General features: G+C 42.6%; 1 protein-coding gene across 1 annotated transcript; it reads left to right on the top strand.

The window, feature by feature from the left end:
• Positions 1-2,867: 2,867 nt before the first annotated feature.
• Positions 2,868-17,309, top strand: zcchc2 (zinc finger, CCHC domain containing 2). The gene is made up of 14 exons (XM_008438485.3): positions 2,868-3,833; positions 5,773-5,893; positions 6,018-6,088; positions 6,332-6,403; positions 6,480-6,580; positions 9,791-9,876; positions 10,163-10,225; positions 10,678-10,732; positions 10,809-10,932; positions 12,605-12,672; positions 13,322-13,404; positions 13,510-13,626; positions 13,938-15,317; positions 15,999-17,309. Exons 1-14 carry the CDS (start codon positions 3,051-3,053, stop codon positions 16,058-16,060), a joined length of 3,186 nt encoding a protein of 1,061 aa, XP_008436707.1. The 5' UTR covers positions 2,868-3,050; the 3' UTR covers positions 16,061-17,309.
• The last annotated feature ends 1,162 nt before the right edge of the window (positions 17,310-18,471 follow it).

Raw genomic sequence — 18,471 nt, 5'->3', positions numbered from 1 at the left:
TAAGGTTTCACGAAACCCTAATATACAGATGTATGAAGTGAAGATACTTAAGGTTGTACTTTCTATCCAACACATCTTTTATAATTTATGTATGTGATGGTGTTCTGAGCCTTTAATGGCAGTGTATTCAGTGTATTTCAGTGTAATAACGGTGAGGAGGGTTTAAAAAGTCAACATGAAGCACACACTTGGCAGGATGTAGAAGCAAATTGTGTATTCTGTGAAATACTTTGTAAATAAATGAAAAGCTTTGAAAAACGAAATTATTCACTGTGAAGGAGGCCTGGTGTGTCACTGCCCCCTATTGGAGCATAGTGGTAACATCAGTCTCTCCTATAATTCAATATGGGGATGTATATGAACAAGATCCAATGCTCTTAATCATAACCTCTCAGTTTTGAGACGGGAGTGCGAACTGTCTACAATCAGAATCTAATACACTGAATGTGCTTCACATTGTTCATGTTTCTTCATGTTTACTGTACCAAAAATTGCATATTGTCACCTTCCCAAAATAATGTCTTTGGTCATTTTATGCCAAAAGTGATTTTTTTTTTTTTCTCAAACATTACTTTTAGCAAAATAGTGATTTTTTTTTTTTCGGCGGGAAGACTTGGGCTATATTTTAAGAAGGCGACGATATACATTATTTTGGCTTGATTTTACTTTAAATTAACACAAGTTGCCCTGCGACAGACTGGCGACCTGTCCAGGGTGACCCCGCCTCTCGCCCGGAACGTTAGCTGGAGATGGGCACCAGCAACCCTCCTGACCCCACTAAGGGACAAGGGTGTTAAGAAAATGGATGGATGGATTAACACAAGTTTCCACTAGAGGGCGGCATTAACTACAATAAATGACATCCATGAGTCTGAGTAAGTTTCCATTAGCAAAACAAAGGCACTCATTTAACTTGCCTACAGTCTGACTCCATCTTATTTATGAAAGCATAATTATCGCTTTTTACAGTCCCTTGTTAAAGTACTTTTTCAGACTTTATTACCGCAAAATACATGCTTTCTTAAATCTTTGAGAAAATTTAGTTTATAGAATCATCTTTTCATTCAGTTTTGACTACCACCCCTATTCAACTAAAATGCTTCCACAACCATGCTTAACTTGCAGCTGTGTTAAACTTTTTCTGTTTTCTTGTGATGGATTTAGCAGAGCTTTGTGAGATGCTTAACTCTTCAGATCTTCCTTTTTTTATAACCTAACCTCTGTTCAAATGTCTCCACATTCTTATTCTTGATATACTGTGTTCCTTGGACTTTGTGATGGTGTTTTTCCACTTATGTTCTCCTGGTCAAAATTTTCTGCATAAACAAGGACTGCTGAAAAACTTTGGTTTTTGAGCGGTCACAATATGTCAGCTGCCCTTTTCCTGACCCTAGACTTTTACAAGTCTTGGATGGTCATCTCACTCTTCATCAGAGACTTTTTCCTGCAGACCCAGTATTTCCATTGCAACTTGTTGTCTTGACAATTATCTACCAGTACCATTCTGTCAGTGGTGTACTTGGTGGAGAACAATAGAACATGTTCCATTGTCACTTCCTAAAAAACTCATTTCCTTGTGCCATCGTTCACTCATGTAAATGATGTGTTGTTTAATCCTGTATTACCAGGAACACTAAATCTGGATATAGATTTTGTGTTCCTTCTCTTTTACTGTTTGAACACTGATTTAATTTTTTTCTTCCCCACCTTTCATATTCGCAATCACTCCAGTCCCACTCCATTCTTTAAATGTTCTAACATTTTTATAATAATAGAAAAAAAAACCGGTGGGTTTACTATGCCTCTCTGAGGTCCACCGTTCTCAATGAAAACTTTTTCTATACTTATTTCTTTAGATTGATCGTTTTAAAACATGTATCCATCACGCTTTCTTTTATTAACTCCTGGCTTTCTCCCAACATTGCACATGATGATGAATGATGTTCCTGCCTTTTGTGAAACCAATTTGAAATTTTCATAGAAATACTTTCAATGGAAGTCAAACTATGTTTGTCGTTCTCGCCATTATTTTACAATATATTTACATATAAATATGAAATATATTTTACATAAAATCTATGTGATGATACGGTCTCCACAAAATTGAGAATAAATTATCCCTCTTGGCATTGCAACGGGAAGAGATATATTGTTTTTAAATTACTTTTTTACACTTGCTCTGATTTGTTTGAAATCTATGTTCAAAGTTAGATTCTCTTTAGAAGAAATTACAAACAAGTTGATCATTCTTGACCTCTGAAGATAATTCATCCATCCATTTTCTTTATACCCTTGTCCCTAAGTGGGGTCAGCAGGGGTGCTGGTGCCTATCTCCAGCTAACATTCCGGGCGAGAGGCGGGGGTCACCCTGGACAGGCCGCTAGCCTGTCACAGGGCAACACAGAGACACACAGGACAAACAACCATGCACACACATGCACACACACTCACACCTATAGGGACAATTTGGAGAGGCCAATTAACCTGACAGTCATGTTTTTGGACTGTGGGAGAAAACCGGAGTACCCGGAGAAAACCCACGCATGCACAGGGAGAACATGCAAACTCCTTGCAGAAAGACCGGGGCTGGGATTCGAACCCAGAACCTTCAGCACTGCCAACTGCGCCACAGCAGTTTTTTTTTTTAGGATAAATCGAGTAAAGATATGGAATTTTTTAATTGTAGGAAAACAGCATGTTTTTGTAGCTGCAATGTGACAAAATGTGTAAAAGTTAAAAGGGATACTTTTACAAGAAACTCTTGTGTATATCTATAATCTTCCCGTTGTATTTCTAATTTTAATTGGTGTTGTCTGGACTAAATCCAACAGGTGGCAGCAGTCTACTGAGAAGACTGAAGCACCCTGCCGGAAATTATGAGTCGAAGAAGAAGGCAACTCTGGAAAAAAAGGACTGAGTGCTGTGGCATCGTCTGATGATTAGCTAACAGTAATAACATAGTCGTGTTAGTGTTACTAAACGGTTGTATTGCTCTATAATGCATATGGTTATTTTGTTTACACTCTGAAGTTTCTCCTTTATCGCTGATAATGATAACAATGAAGCTACCGATGAAAACTGGCGAGAAAGGAGGTGACGAGACGGCGGAGGACGAGTCGCTGGATCCATCCGAGAGGCAGCATATTCCCAGGGCGGCATCTTCTTCGGTGTACGAGAGACTGCAGGAGCCGCCGAGACCCTGCGTCCACGCATCGCATCTGGACAGAGAGAGCGTGTTCGAGTGGTTCGGCCACCATCTGAACCCCGCCAAGCGGATCGAGTTTATGTGCGGGCTGCTGCATATGTGCCAACCCCTGGAGCTCCGCTTTCTGGGATCATACCTGGAGGACCTCGCTAGAAAAGATTACCACGTTTTACGGGACTTTGAGTGCAGGGCGAATAACCCGAACGATTTGGGAGTTTTAACGGACGTGGTCGACCCGGTGATTCGGTCCAAACTCATCGTCTGTCTGTCCCTGCTCGGCTCTGACAGGAGGGAATGTGCTGGAATACTCTCTCGGATACTCAGCAGCGTGGATTTGGCCTTGTCGTATAGGAACTATGACTACTCCCTGCCTCCTTTCAGGGACCCTCAGCATCACCTCCAGCCGTTCTATCCACCGTGCCAGGACGGTTCTGTATGTGAGCAGAACCGGGACGAAGCAACGGCAGGGGCTCTGGAGCAGTTGGCGCTGCTCTATACCATGGCCTCGCTACACCCAGCTTTCCATTTTCACCAACGGGAAGTTATCCGGGGACAACTGGACAAAATCGAGCTTTCCTTGGAGGAGGAAAAGCGACAGAGGCAACTCAGGATAAAAGCCCAGTCGACGGTAATAAACAGTTTACTGATATTGGGGCCTTTTCTTGTTGCTATAGTGGTGGTTTTTTCATGCTAGCCCAGGAAAACTCACTAAAGATGTGAAATTTAAAATTGTATATACAAAACTTAAATATACACCTTGTTTTAAAAAAAGACCCAAGTCTAGCAGTGGATTCTGTAGTTACCGAGTAAGCTAAAGGCTCCTTTAACATCGTAGTTTAGCTTTAGCATTAGCTGTTTATACTGGTATAGCTAATGATGCTAACCGAGTTAGCTAACACGTTAGCCAGCCGAAAGCAGCTGAAAGCAGCTCAAGCTGGACAGATGGTGTTAAGCAAAGGAGGGTCGGAAGTAAATAATAATTACATATTTGTAAAAGAAAAAAAATTAGGCATATTTTTTTCACAACATACATGGTCCTTACTTAAGCCAAAATTTGGAAGGCTTATGGCAAAAGTTGTATTTGTTTATTGATTCCATTAAGGAAATATAAGTATGTTTCATATATAGTCATCGAATAAAGAAAGTACAATTGAAGACAATAAATTATGTTTAAAAATAAAAAAGGATTGCAGTTGTAAAAACAAGAAACAACAGATTCTGGCTGATTGGTGCTTTATTTTAGTTGACGCCTTTCTTACAGATTCATTACATAAACTAACTGACATTTATAATATATATATATATATATATATATATATATATATATATATATATATATCTCACTATTTGACTTATTTTCATTTACCAAACATTGCACTGTGTGTTATGGCTGAACATCTGGACTTTACCCGTCTATCCTAAGTACCAGATGTGTTGTTGCTCAGTCAGAAGCTGCTTTGGAAGTCATGCTTTCGTTTTATTTCTCAAATTAACAACAACTTATGTGGTTTACCTCTCCTTAACCCCACGGGTTTACTACTTCAACATTGTGCTGCTTAAATTAGTTCTCCCATCCATTTAATAGGAGGATGTTCTGAGTTTTGCCACACAAAGTTTTACTGGGCCCTGAAGAGAAACTGTAGTTGACTAAACAGAAATCTTACTGGATCATTTGCAGTATTATTGTTTGGTAGCCAGAGATCCACATGTGGAGAATGGGGGTCTGGTGCTGGGTGGAGGGAGATAATAATGAAGTGAAAAGTTATTTGAGGCAGAAAAAGACACCGGCCAGTCAAGATTAGATCCAGGTGCCAGAAACGTCTTCTGAAGTCACGACTTCAGCTTCTAGCAGATGTTCAACTTAATATTTCAGAGGAGAAATTCCTGGCTTGCTACTACATGTTCATAGCAACTCATAAATTTGTCTTTAAGTACCTTTTGATCAAACTGTGCATGTCAGTAATGTTCCTGACTAATTGAAATTGTGTGCGGTAAACAGTAAGTCCCCCCAACTTTTTTGCTGCAGTTAGCGCCTTTTCAGACAAAATCGATGACTTTTTTTCTTTTTTATTCTGTCAAAAAAGTGACCAGCAACAAATCTGGTGACTTCTTTCTGTGTTATTTAAGACATTTTGTGTTATAAAAAATCGGAGTCAGCCAGAAAACTGCACCACGGTGGGAAACACTTTACTGAAATTGTAAACAGCTAACTGAAGGGTCCTCACTCAATAACTTCCACACTGAAGAGTGTTGTCGTCAGCGAAACCTGTAGCTGTTCTGTCTTGGTGCATTCGCTGACTGGAAAAGAGACCCGATTTGTAGTTTTTGACTGTCCAATCGCTGGTCAGTACAATAGTACATTTGAAACTGTTGCTGATTCTATGTTGCATCTCAAGTTGAGATATGATACATCAGTATTCCCGCTTTTTACATTTTTTTTTAAGGAAATAACATCAAAAGAATTCTGTCCTGCTTTTATTTTTAATCAGTTGCAGGAGAATGACTGGAACTGAACTCTACATGTCTGTTTGAGTTGATGCACTAACTGAGCTGTTCATGTCCTCCAGGAGCTGCTGGGCCAGCAGCTGGACTTCACGGCCTCCTCAGTGCAGGACTTTGGAGAGTGTCCAGCCTCCCATCCCCCCTGCCAGAGCCGGCGCTCTGGTCGCTGGGCAACACAGAGAGAAGGTAAACAAAACGGGGAGGATGGACGTTCACGGGATGGGATATTTAAATTCCTCTTGATGTCAGGAACGATTTTCTAAATGCGTATTAGAGGAGAAGTGGAAGTAATTATTTTGTCCTTTTGCAGCCGTTCACATCGAGAGGATCGTGCTCAGGGGGATCTCTCGGACGGCAACAGATAAGGAATACAGCTTTGAGGTAAAGCATGGCACATAGGGTTCCAGGAAGTGTGCTCTGTCGGTGTGTAATGTGGGATTTGGCTATGATTTTGTGGCATGAATTTATTAATATTGGAATTGTTCCGTTCCGACTGGTGAAAAAGTCAGATATGGGTAGAAAAATCTGGATTTTGGTCAGTGTTGCCACCAGAGCTTTTGTGACCAGAACCAGTGTTTGTTGTTGTCCTGAGTGGATGATGGAGTTCTGTCTGCTGGCTTCCAGGTGAAGTGGTCAGACTCTTCCTCCAGCAGTGTGACCAAAACCCACCAGGAACTGGAGAACTTCCTGCTGAAGGTGAGCACTCTGCTCCTAGAACTTGACGTCAGACCAAACAGTCAGAGATCACATCAGTGTGATTGTTTATGTCCAGCTTCCAAAGGATCAGTGCACGGACTCTTTTGAGAAAAACATGCTGGGGCTCCTGAGTCAGGGGGACCAGTTCGAGAGCAGGGAGGTGGAGAAGAACCTCAGGTAACGGCTAGCTAGCAGCTAGCTCAGCGCACACAAACACTGGCCAGGTGTAGCCTTATGATCTGTTTGTTTAGGACGACATTTTACAGTCATTCTACAATTTTATTTTATTTTTTTTACATCCTGTCTCAATTCACATTGTCATGTGTTAGATCCCGCATTTAGATCCCATGTTACCAGATCATGTGAGATTCAAGCAACCAGTTCTATGAAAACAAGCCCAAAAAGCCCCAATTGATAACAGTGTAAAGCCAAAACATTTTACAGTGTTTTTTTACAGCGCGTAGCTGCATTCTACACTGCACCACTGCAAACTACATACCATTAGTGTTTGCTTTATTGTGGGGAGCATGCTATAATCTTTTTTCAGAAGGAAAGTAAAGCCCAAATAAGCAACTTCATGTTCAAAAATAAGACCAAAAAAACCACAACCTGTTTAATCTGTAGGCGACTTTAGAAATAAACAGCCCCAAAGTCGCGGATAATAAGCAGACTTGGCAACGGTGGTTACAGCCAAAGCAATGCAGAAGGAACTTTCTCTCACCTTTTTTAGACATAGACAAACTTTATTGTCATTTAGCTTTTCATTTAAAATGTACATACTGAGCCAAATTCCGTTGTAAGGCTCCAATAATAATGAAATTAGTAAATAAATAATAGAAAGTATCAGTATCAATATATACAATAGAAATATTTCTTTTTCTGTTCTTCATATGGCATTATAGGAAACTAGGAGTGTACTGATCAATCCACTGTTTTCCTTAATTCTGGGAGTGTGGCGATATTTGTATGTGAAATCGATCATATCCATTGTTTTTTCTTTACCTCTCCAAAGATCTAAAAATCAGCCACTGTCACCAACTTAGAGAATTGACAGAACTGTCAGGTTTTTTAAAGCTCAGTGATCGGCCAGAAAGGTGCAATCGGTGCAGGCCTGATAAAGACCTGATAAATGGGTCGATATGATTGATCTGAGGCTGTTTGCAGTCTGTCAGGATGATTCAGGTGGAGGCTCCTACAGACTGGGACCACTGGAAGTCATGGAGCAATGGGATGTGGCTGCAGACAGCTGGCTGAGCTGCAGCTGCTGGTTTCACGATCCTGTAGGTTTTGGTTTCCAGCTCCCTCAGCTCTACCTCCTGTCCTCCTGTCTGCAGCTTTCATTTCCTATGAAGTGAAACTTTGGAAAATGAAACCAGCCTGGCTGCCTCCACCTGCTCCTCCTCCTCCTCTTTCTTCTCCTCTCACACCTCTCGTTTTGTTCCTTCTGGTTTTAACTCTAGAGTTTGTCGACTTCATGCTGGTAGGAGATTCTCACAGTAGGAAACTAGAGAGGTTTGGATGAAATGCATTTACAGTTTTATCACAGTTTTTGTTTTTTTTATTGTGCCAGTGTGATAACAATAAAAGTGATAATACAAACTATTTCATTTTTAAGTAGTTGTATGTGACTGCAAAACCCACACACTGGTCTTAAAAACACTTCTTGAGGTCACCAGTCACATTAAGTTTTTATATCACTAAACTGCACACAGTCACTGCATTTAATCATGTTTTCAAACTTGTTGGTTTTTACTGCTGCTCTCATGGAGAAAATAGTGGGGGGGAAAGCTGACAATGTGGATTTAACATTTTTTTTAATTTTTATTATTGATAATTTTTAATTTATTGTGATGATAAATCAAAATTCTTATCGTGAAAAGAAATTTATCACAATAAATGATAAACAATACAATAAAATACCCATACTGGAGAGGGATGACAGTATTTATGTTATTTTTTAAAAGAAAAATGTTCACAGTCGATACGTTTCTGTGAATGAAAGCAGAAAAACAATTCTTTGTTATCTCCTCTTTAAAATATATTTCTTCTTGCTGTGATATATTTAAGTTAAAGCTGCCACGTCAGGAAAACATCACTCTGATGTTATTGTTGAATATTTCATTCATTAAGATAGACAAACATTTTCCCCGGTGTCTCCAGCTGCCTCCCTGAACTGTTTAAATCCAAACATTCATGTATTATATATATATTATATATTAGAGATGTGCCGATCAGGTTTTTTCCTGCCGATACCGATTCCGGTCACCTATGAGGGTCGATCACAGATACCGATCACATAATTATTATAATTTTTTTCTTTTATCATAAACACTACCGGTTACATTATGTGGAAAAAGGAACCATGAATTCACCTTAATTTAGACAAAAACTTGTTTTTAATAACTTTTTTCAAGAATAAAACTAAACAAAACATGCATTGTGCAAATTGTACTGCTATCTATAATACTATCTTTAACAGACTGATAACATATGAAGGCTCTGAAGAGGATAAATAATGCAAAGAGCCAAAATAAAACCTCTCAACATTGCCAAAAAAATTCAAGTATAAAACTTAACATTCAAAGGCAAATACAGGTTCCATTACAATAAACAATCCAGAGTTACTGAATGAAAACTTCCTGATAGCATGGCGGCTAGCTGAGTACTGCTAGTTATGAGTGGCTGTTTCTGACTGAACAGAGTAATTGTGCAGAGCAGGGAGGAGATCGATTATTTTTTCAGAGATTATCTGTCTCATGTTAGGACAGCAAAGTTTTAATACGTATGTAAAATTTATTTTTTTAAGTTAGATGCTGCAGCTTTAAGCAGAGGTTCGGTGTGAGAGTCACTACCAGGTGGAGCAGAAGCGGCGCTCCGTCTGTCAAATATTACTACCTGTAGCGCGTAGCAGCGGTTCAACAGCGAGAGCAGAACCAGCGTCTTACACCGCTACTCGAAGACTTAAATAATTTTGCGGGTTATTTGTTTAGCTTTCTGACCATCATGCTAATCCGGGTGAGTGTTTGTAGCTGTGCGCATATGGAGGATGCTATCTGATCCTCCATATGTCTTTTTTACTGCAGTGAGCCTCGATGTAGCCAAACTCCGTATAGTTCCACATCGCTTACGATTTGTTGCTTCGCGCTTGCGCAGTGTGAAGGAAAGAGGAGACCAGCTGCACAGGCAGGCTGCGAAATGAGAAGCAGGTGATTGGTTTGTGTGATCGGCAACAAGAGACCGTGATCGTCGATCACTGATTATACACTTTTTCACGGAAATCGGCCAATTATGATCCGTGGCCGATCCATCGGCACACCTCTATTATATATATTATATTCATGTATTCAGCTCTGACATCATGATAACAGTGCCTGTGTCCGCCTGCAGGGAAAGGTTTCTGTCTGCCCCGCCTGACTTCAGGCAGACCAGGAAGGTCTGCAGCTTCTTCAGCTCCTCCAGACCGGCATGCAGATGTGAGTAGGAACCTGTGACAAATGCTGAGTAAAGGCTTTAAATGTTGAAACGAATTTCCTCCTTTTTTCCGTTTTGTTACTGATTTACTGTCCAGCCTGGCGTTTTTCTGTTGAACATTCTCAGTATTCCCGACTCAATGATGCAGAATTGAACTGTCAGTGAGATCATAAGTACATTTTTCAGCTAAATCTTTCTATAATTCAAATGCCAGCTGTGTGATGAACTGCTGCTGCAGCTCTAGAACCAGCCATGACTTGTTTTTGATGATCTTCTGTCTTCCAACAGGCACCTTACATCCTGGGACGACGTACCAGCCAGACTGCTCTGACGCCTCCAGTCAGGATGAAGGTGGGAGGAGCGCTGATTGTTTCTGTTTGTGACAGTGAGGAGGGGAACCTGCAGGTTAGATGAGAATCTTAAAGCTAGAAGCCTGTCCTTCATGCTGAGCACAGCCCCGGTGGTGGGGGGTGGGGCGGTGGATTTATTTTTGGACAGGTCCTGTCATCGTATTTCAAGGCTATATTTGCCGCCCGTCGTTGCCGGTCTCTGGTCAGCGTCGCCGCAGCAACAGCAGCTCCAACTGCTAACACGCCACATATCCGCAATCTGATTTAGGTCCAGACTTTGACTGGGCCATTCTAACTCTGGAATGCGCTCTACTCTAGACCAGTGGACATGTTTAGGGTTTATCTGTGTGGCACAAAGTCTCAGTAGAACACAGTGAGATCAGTGAGTGTAAGGCAGATAGAAGCTATATGAATATGACTGCTGATGTGTTTATCAATATTCTCTCTGCACAGACTCGTATGTTCAGGGACACAAGAAGAAGCATGTGTCCAAGAGTCCATGTCAGCTGTGAGTAGGACGGCCTTTTCGCTTGTCAGAGTGGATTTATGGATGCACGCAGTGACGATTCTTCTTCTGTTTCCAGATTGTCAAGGGCCAAAAGCCCCCAGGGGGACACATGGAGGGGGGGCCACGCAGCAGAGCTCAACGGGCCCCCAGACAGGAGGAAGAAGAGCAGCGCGGTGAGGAGCAGCCAGGACGCTGAGCAGGTAAGACAACAGGAAACACAGCAACCTTTCATTGATAAATCCCTGTTAGTGCGGGATTGCAGCTGTTGATGCGTAGATGTCAGTAAAAGTCTAAACCAGCGTTCAGACTGTAAAGGTTTTTCCTTATTATCCTGATGTCGCACATTATCACAGATTAAATCAGTTTACACTTTTTTTCTCGGTTCATTTTCTATTTGTTGATTATTTCATGTTGTACCAGTGTGGGGCTGGACGATATGGAGCTGGAATTTTATTTCAGTTTTTTGTGGTATTGTTGTGGTAATAGCACCACAAATCGAAAAAAATCTATTCATTATTTATATTTTATGTATCTGTGTTGCTGTGCCAGATTCACAGCCCCACAAACACAAATATTGTCCCTGAAAAACATTTCCATTTGAAACAGGCTTCTTCAGGACGCCAAAAAAGTCTGATTTATATTATTAAGCTGCACACTGTAACTTCATTTAATCATATTTTCAAATTTACTGATATGTATTGATGCTCTTGTGGAAAAAGCAGTTTAGAAAATAACAAATGTAGAATTGCCAACCATACTGTCAGTTTTGCTTTTTAAATTATCAGCAATAACTGAAATTTATTGTGACAATAAATCAAAATTCTTATCATAAGAAACTGATAAGAATTTCCCTAAACGATACGATAAATGCCAACCTATCCCAGTTTGTTTTAGTTCAGTGGGATGAGAAGATCTCTGCTTCTCTTTCAGCTAATTTAATCATTCATGTGATTTTGCTGATGATGGCTCTGATTTATTGTTTCTGATTTGTTCTTTTGTTCATTTTCCTGCTTTGTTGGTCAGTTGTTCTCTGGTTCTGGACACCGTGCAGCTGGAAGGATTTTTACTCTTAATGTAAAAATCCTTCAGGCAGTTATGTGTAACCATGACAACAAGGTGGTTTCTTTTTTGTTGTTTTATTTTTATTTTTTTACCACTGGGAGCAGCTTATCAGCGTCTCAAAAGCTCAAATAATACCTGAACTTTGACCCCAAATCCCAGAGAAATAGAAACACAGGCTTCATGGATGCAGAGGGAGGAGGAAGTTCAGCTCCCCTACTCCAACATCTTTCTAACCAAACAGCCAGACAGAAGGGGCAGCTAAAGCTAATGAGCTGGATTAGCAGATCTTCCCAGCAACTGATGATGTGATTCAGGATGGGTTACTAAAGAATCTAATGTTTGTTGTCCTGATATTGAGCTGTAGGCGTGTCATGAAGGTCATGAGAGCCGAGTCCACATTCACTCTGAAGAAACTCGGGTGAAATGAGAACGTTTACATTTCCCTTCGGGATATGTAAAGCGATGTTGAGCCGAGTTGTTATAGTTCTAAGCAGAATCAGGAATGCTGCCTGTCCTGTGGAGGAACGCCCAGGAGCTGCTTCCTGATTGGCTGTCACATGCAGCTGCTGTAATAATTTACTTCGTCTTCATGGAGCTAACCATGAAGACGGGTTAATGATTGCAGGCGGCAGACATGTGGAGGGATTTGGTAAGGCTAGGAATGACACAGCAGTGTGTGTGTGTGTGGTTGCCACGTGAACGGGATGTGTGACAGAGCATGTTGCTGACGGAGCACATCCACCATGGAGCTGCTGGATGCCGGCCCGCAGTCATTTGTTGTCCTCTCATGACCTCTGACCTTCCTTTCAGCACCTGGATCCCAACAGAAGGAGCCACCCAGCATCTAAAAGCAAGAGCAGATTTTTACCTGGCGACAGGTAGGTTCTGCAGAAAAGGAAGAAACAGAAAAGTAACGTAGACTGGAACAAAACTGTGTAGAAATTAGTGAACCACTAGGGGGAGCCGTCTGAAGGCTTTAACACAGGCTGTTATTACAGCTTTGTGTAAACACCAGAATCTGACCAAATTAAACTGTGTGGAGTCAGGTAGATTTACTCCAAACCTGTATATGGAAACACTGAATTGACTTTACTTTTCTTTTTTGCTGCATTTCAAAAGTTAGCTAAAAATTTGCACGACGATTGGATGTAAATATGGCTACTAGCACACAGCAGGAAGAACTGAGAGAGATATTACCAACAATCACCTCTTAACCCTAATCAGCCGATTTTCAGCTTGTCTGGCCATAAAATATCTGACCTTTTTTACCTTACTAGGCCGAGAAAAACACTCTTCATTATGCACGTTGTTACCGAGTGAAGGACAATCGAATTGAACTATTTCCATTGTTAACAGAGATGTAAAAAGCTCTTAAAAGTATCTTCAACTACAGAGTGGATGTTTGCAGTCCTTACATTCTGTAGAAACTTCACACCCGCTTTTGTTCTCTGTGCTGACCTTCGCAGTAATCCCAGTGTAGAGATGTTTCAGGTCCAGCTGATGTTCTGGAATATTTTCTGTTTGCAGGGACAAGGTGACTGTGAAGGGCACAAGCGCTGCCTTTCTGACGAATGGCACTTTGTTACCGGCCCTGTCGCCTCAGAGGAAAGGTGAGGAACTACAGAAGTTGCAATAGCAACAGGAAAACCCAAATGAATGAGAAGATGGAAGCTGCCGAGGGAAATGTTGTGTCTGACACGACAATGTTGTTTCAGTCGGACCTTCTCATGCGGATAAATTTGGGGAAACGTCGTCCGGGAGCTGCAGCTCTCCCTCCAGCCCCCAGTACAGGAGGCGCCAGAGTCTGGAGAGCGACGACGACAACAACAAAGGTGAAACGCACTCACACACACACCAACACACACCGCTCCACGTAAACCACAGCAGCTTCTGAAATTGTCAGTAAAAAGTAAGAAAACGCTACTGATTTTAAAAGTATGTTTTCCTTCCACTCAACTTTTCATCTCTATGCTTGCATGTAGCACTCTGTGAGCAATCAGCTTCTTTCTGTAACATTTAAGAAATAAAAATCAAGACTTTTAAAGGTTTTCTGAAACATTCCAACATCTTCAAGAAGTGATTATTAGCAATAATCTATAATCATGTTTGATCTCTAACTGATATCTGTCATTGTCTCTGTCAGACTCAGACAGCCACTCTGATGACGGCGGTAAGGGCGTGGCCCCTGACCTGTTCTTCACCCGGCAGGCGGACTCCGCCGGGTTGGCAGACGCCCCCCCCCAGGGCCCAGACTTCGCCTCATCCCCCTACTTGCCCCCTCTGGCCTGCTTGCTCCCCAACGGGGCCCCCGACCCCGTGGCTCCAGATGGGAAGCCCCCCCCAGCGGGGCCACTGTCGGTGGTCCCCACCCCAGGGATTGTGGGTGATCCGGAGAAGAGGGAGGTGCTGACGACCTTTGGGGGCCCCCCACTGGCCCTGCACCACTCAGTGGGTGGGGGGGTCCAGCCTCTGGTCCAGAGGTTTAAGACGGCTCTGCCCCACAGCCAGGGGCCCGCTGAGGGGGAGGCCCCTCTCAGAGCGCTGGGCTCCATGTCCCCGGGGCCGCCTGCATACTCGTCCCCCTCCGTGCCCTGCCAGGAGCCCGGCCTGGCCCCACCTCTGCCCCACATGGAGGCCCCCCACCACAAGCTGCATGGCATCCTGCCGTCGGGGTTGCCCTCTCCCTACGCCCTGGCCTCCGTGGCCCCTGTACCCCCCTCTGTGATGCCAACCCTGGGGGCCCCGGGAGCGGCTGTTCCTCCGGCCGTACCCTCGAACTCCCCCGGGCCTCCGCCCAGCCTCAGCCCGGCGCTCGGCCTCAGCGCACAGCAGAACGACTCTGCGTCCTACAGCAACAGCAGTGCTTCCTGTGGAAGCGGCCCCGTTGCCCCTGGCAACCCCGTAGCTGTCCAGCAAACCCAGCAGCAGGTGCCCCCGCAGCAGCAAGCGCCTCCCCTCCAGCAGCAGCAGCCCCCTGTGGGATGTGGGGCCTGCGGTTGCCATAACAACTGTGGTAACCGAGGCAGCGGCAGTGTGGTGGGGGGCTCCTCCGGCTGTCAGCCCCCCCTTTACTTCCACCACCAGATGGCAGCAGTAGCGAGGCAGATGTTCAGCGTTCCTCAGTCTCTCCTCTACCTCGCCCAAACCCAGGCCCCCCACCAGGCCAACGGCCCCCCGGCCTTGCCCCCCTTCTTCCCTGCTGCCCCGCCTCCTGTCCACCCATCCCCCTATCTGCACTCCCACAGCCAGGCGGAGGGCCCGTCCCACATGATGGGCAGCCAGGCCCCGGTGGCAGTGGCGGCCGCCAACTACAGCCTCCAGCAGCAGATGGCGCCAGCGGCATCGTTCTCTCAGCGAGTCTACCAGCCGGTTTACCCGGGTCACCTGGGGATGCTGCCTGCTGCCGTGCTGGGGGGCGGCGGGGTCAACAAGAAGAACGGCACAGTGTCCTGCTACAACTGTGGGGTGAACGGACACTTTGCTCAAGACTGCAACCAGCCCAGCATGGACTCCACCCAGCCGGGTAAGGAAGGAGCAGCCGTCCATCACATTCTGTCACATTTCACTCGTTTTATTGGGATTTGATGGGACTGATCAACTCAAAGTAGAGAATCAATGTTATTTGTAATTCTTCACAAATAAGAATCAGGGTGTTGCATGGATATGGAGCTACATTGGGGTCAATAGTTTTTAAACTAAAACAAAATTGAAAACAAAAATTTACCGTAAACTGAAAAAATCTTGAAATTGGAAAAACATATTTGATACTAAAACAAAATTGAAATTGAAGAAAAAATCTTTTGAACGTGAATGTTTTTTACAATGTGAGTAACATTTTAGAAACTGAGAACATTTTCAAACTGAAAAAAAATCACCTTCAAAAATCTTTTTTTAATTTGTAATTTTCAAAAATCCTTTTTACTCAATTTGAGTAAAAAGTACATTTAAAATGTTTTTTTTAATTTAGTATGAAAATTAGTTTTCAAAACGAGTATTTTTCAAGCAAAAGTTCAAACCTGGCTTAAGTTTTTGTTTTAGATTGAAATTTTTCTTTTTCAGTTTCAAAATGTAGGTTTTTTGTCAGTGAACTTTATGGTCCCAGTTTAGCTCTATACATGTGTGTCGAAACTTTTACATGAAAATAAGTTTTCTTGTGTGTGTGTGTGTGTGTGTGTGTGTGTGTATACGTGCATGCGGCCTGCAGGAGGCTTCAGGGTAAAATTTGCAGCATCCAACATTTCAGAAGCACTTGACAATGCCGACTGAAGACGAAGGACGATGATGACGAGTTCCTCCTGTCGTCATGACTACGACAGGTACGGCAGCAGTGAAGCGTTCCTCTGTAGGGCAGAGATCTGCCCGGGCTCAGCAGACAGAGCCTCAGCACAGTGCCTCACAAACACCTGGTTACCATGGGGACGACTCGCCTACAGTCATGTGACTCCCACTCTCTTCCCTTTCAGTTTCTTTTGGACATTTTTGCACTGAAGTTGGAAAATATTAAATTATTACTTTCTAGGAAGATTTTTTGTTTTAACTCAAAAATGAAGACTTGAGTTTCGGCTTAAATGTTCTGATCCACTTATTTCTTAAGGAGTCTATTTATGCTTTCTTCTCGTGGTTTTGTTCATCTCTGATTTTATTGTTTGGAAAAACTGTACAGCGGGTTTCTAAGATCAATAATCGGTAAGCAGGAGTTGTACCTGTAGGTTCTCTGCAGTTGTGAATGTACACCCTCAGACAGGAATCTGTGTATATTTGAGGGTTTTGCTGGTTTTGTGGTTGCCGTGCCGACGGCCGGCCTCTGGCTCTTCAAACCCAGGAATCTTGTTTGACGCAAAAGCACTGCAGGAGCACCACAAGAGTTCATGTTGGGATTTTCTTTTCTTTTGACCTCAAATCCACATGAGATGATCAGTTTTTGCTTTATTAGAGTGTACAAAAGTATTCCTTTTTTAAAAAAAACTATATATATAGTTAATATTTTAGATAGGAGACATGTTTTAAATCAAACAAAATGAAACCTGCTGCCCGACATTATGTTTATAACGTTTAAGGCTGGAGGTGTCAGGTAGAGATAAAAATTGGAAATCCGGCAGAAGTTTTCCGTGTCAAACCCTCGCAGGTGTTTCATCTGCGAGAACAGAGGCAGTTTATTACAGACGTTTTACCTCTGGACAAGATTTCTGTCAGAATCCTCACAGCATGACGACTTCACTGGAAGACGAGAAGCAGCCGCGCGATCCGAGGAGCTGAATGTACCGACAGAATGGAGAACTCGCCTCCACATGCTGGGCAAGGCGTGTTTGTTTTTGTAATACTTTTAAGATGAAGAGGAGGATGCAGCCTTCTGATCAAACTAGCACACTGAGAGGGAACACCAGACTCTTTAGTCCCAGGATGGAATCTAATCTTAACTTCTTGTACTTTATTATTTTTTTCATATGTACACCAGTCTTGTTAACTGACACCTGATTACATATTTGTTGATAAACTTGAAAGTTCTTCAAAGCCCTCTTTGATTTGAAGCAGTGGCATCTTTTAATGTTTTTATTCTTATTTTTTTTGAAAGTGTTGGGCAGTGTTAGAGCCCCAAAGTGGAAGCAGATTACTGGAGATGCACCAAGACTGATGGGAAGAACAAAATGAACTTCTCCCAAAGAGAGAATTTGTTCAAACTTTAATTACTTAATTGGACATTAAGTATTATATCTCACTAAAATGACTTTCTATAACTACATAAAATGCATAGTAGCCATTTGAAATACAAAAGTTGCATCTCTGTTAAAGCTAGTAAATTTCTCAATAATACAGTTCAATGTGGTTTAAATGAATTTCTCCTTATAGAGATTTCACTTCATTCCAGACGTGGTTGAAAGCAAAGAGTTACAATCGAGTTTGATTTTGTTTAAACCTAATTTAAAACATTTGTATAACATCTCATTACATGAAACTTGTAGCGTCATCCCATAGGGGGAATTTATCCTTAAAAAAATCATATCCTTTAAAAAAAAGAGAAAAATTCATGTTTACATTTTCACATCTCGATTAGATGAGCTTCTCATATCTGATAACATCTTTTAAGACGTGAATGTTTGTTATGATGAGCTGCTGCTCCAGTTTTTATTTCCTAGCTTGGGAAATCTGTCGTAGATTGGTGCATCTCTAGAATTAACTTAGCTTTCCCATTTTAAGAAAAGTCTCAATTTGTCATGTATTTGACTTTAAACTAAGTGGCTACTAAGAGCTATGGAGCTGTGAGAAATGTCTTCATGAGTGTCGATTCAAACCTTTTCCTGCTTGTGTTCGTTGTTCGACGTAGTGATTCTACGCCGAACGTCCTACAGCCACCTCGTTTTCAGGGCTTCGTCAATGTGCTGCTTGTATTAGATTTTTTTATTTGTGTGTGTTTGTCAGCCTACTGTCACTGCAACTGATCTATGCATTCACGCCTGTTATTCCTGAATGTGACTGCCGGGAGATTCCAGTGATGGAAACTGTTCTCCGATCCAGAAACCCGTCCCCCATCTGCTGCTGATCTGTCTCCAGCAATTCAGATCAAACGTCCTTCCTCCCATCTGAAGGTCGTGTTGAGCTCCAGATCAGAAGCGCTCAGACTGCCGGTGTGGATCAAGAAGGAAGTCCGGTGTACATACTGAGGACGCGTCGCTCCAAAC

This window comes from Poecilia reticulata, chromosome 20 (assembly GCF_904066995.2).
Source record: "Poecilia reticulata chromosome 20, P_reticulata-male-v2, whole genome shotgun sequence".
In the NCBI taxonomy this organism is placed as follows: Eukaryota; Metazoa; Chordata; class Actinopteri; order Cyprinodontiformes; family Poeciliidae; genus Poecilia; species Poecilia reticulata.
The sequence above is the reverse complement of the archived record's forward strand: the minus strand, read 5'-3'. Positions and strand labels throughout refer to the sequence as shown.

What these genes read in the sequence shown, in the direction of transcription:
- zcchc2 (XM_008438485.3), top strand. Translation starts at nt 3,051, where the DNA reads ATGATAACAATGAAGCTACCGATGAAAACTGGCGAGAAAGGAGGTGAC. An exon ending in ATAAGGAATACAGCTTTGAG is followed by an intron (nt 6,089 to 6,331) that starts GTAAAGCATGGC and finishes GCTGGCTTCCAG; the next exon opens with GTGAAGTGGTCAGACTCTTC. An exon ending in CATGGACTCCACCCAGCCGG is followed by an intron (nt 15,318 to 15,998) that starts GTAAGGAAGGAG and finishes TGCGGCCTGCAG; the next exon opens with GAGGCTTCAGGGTAAAATTT.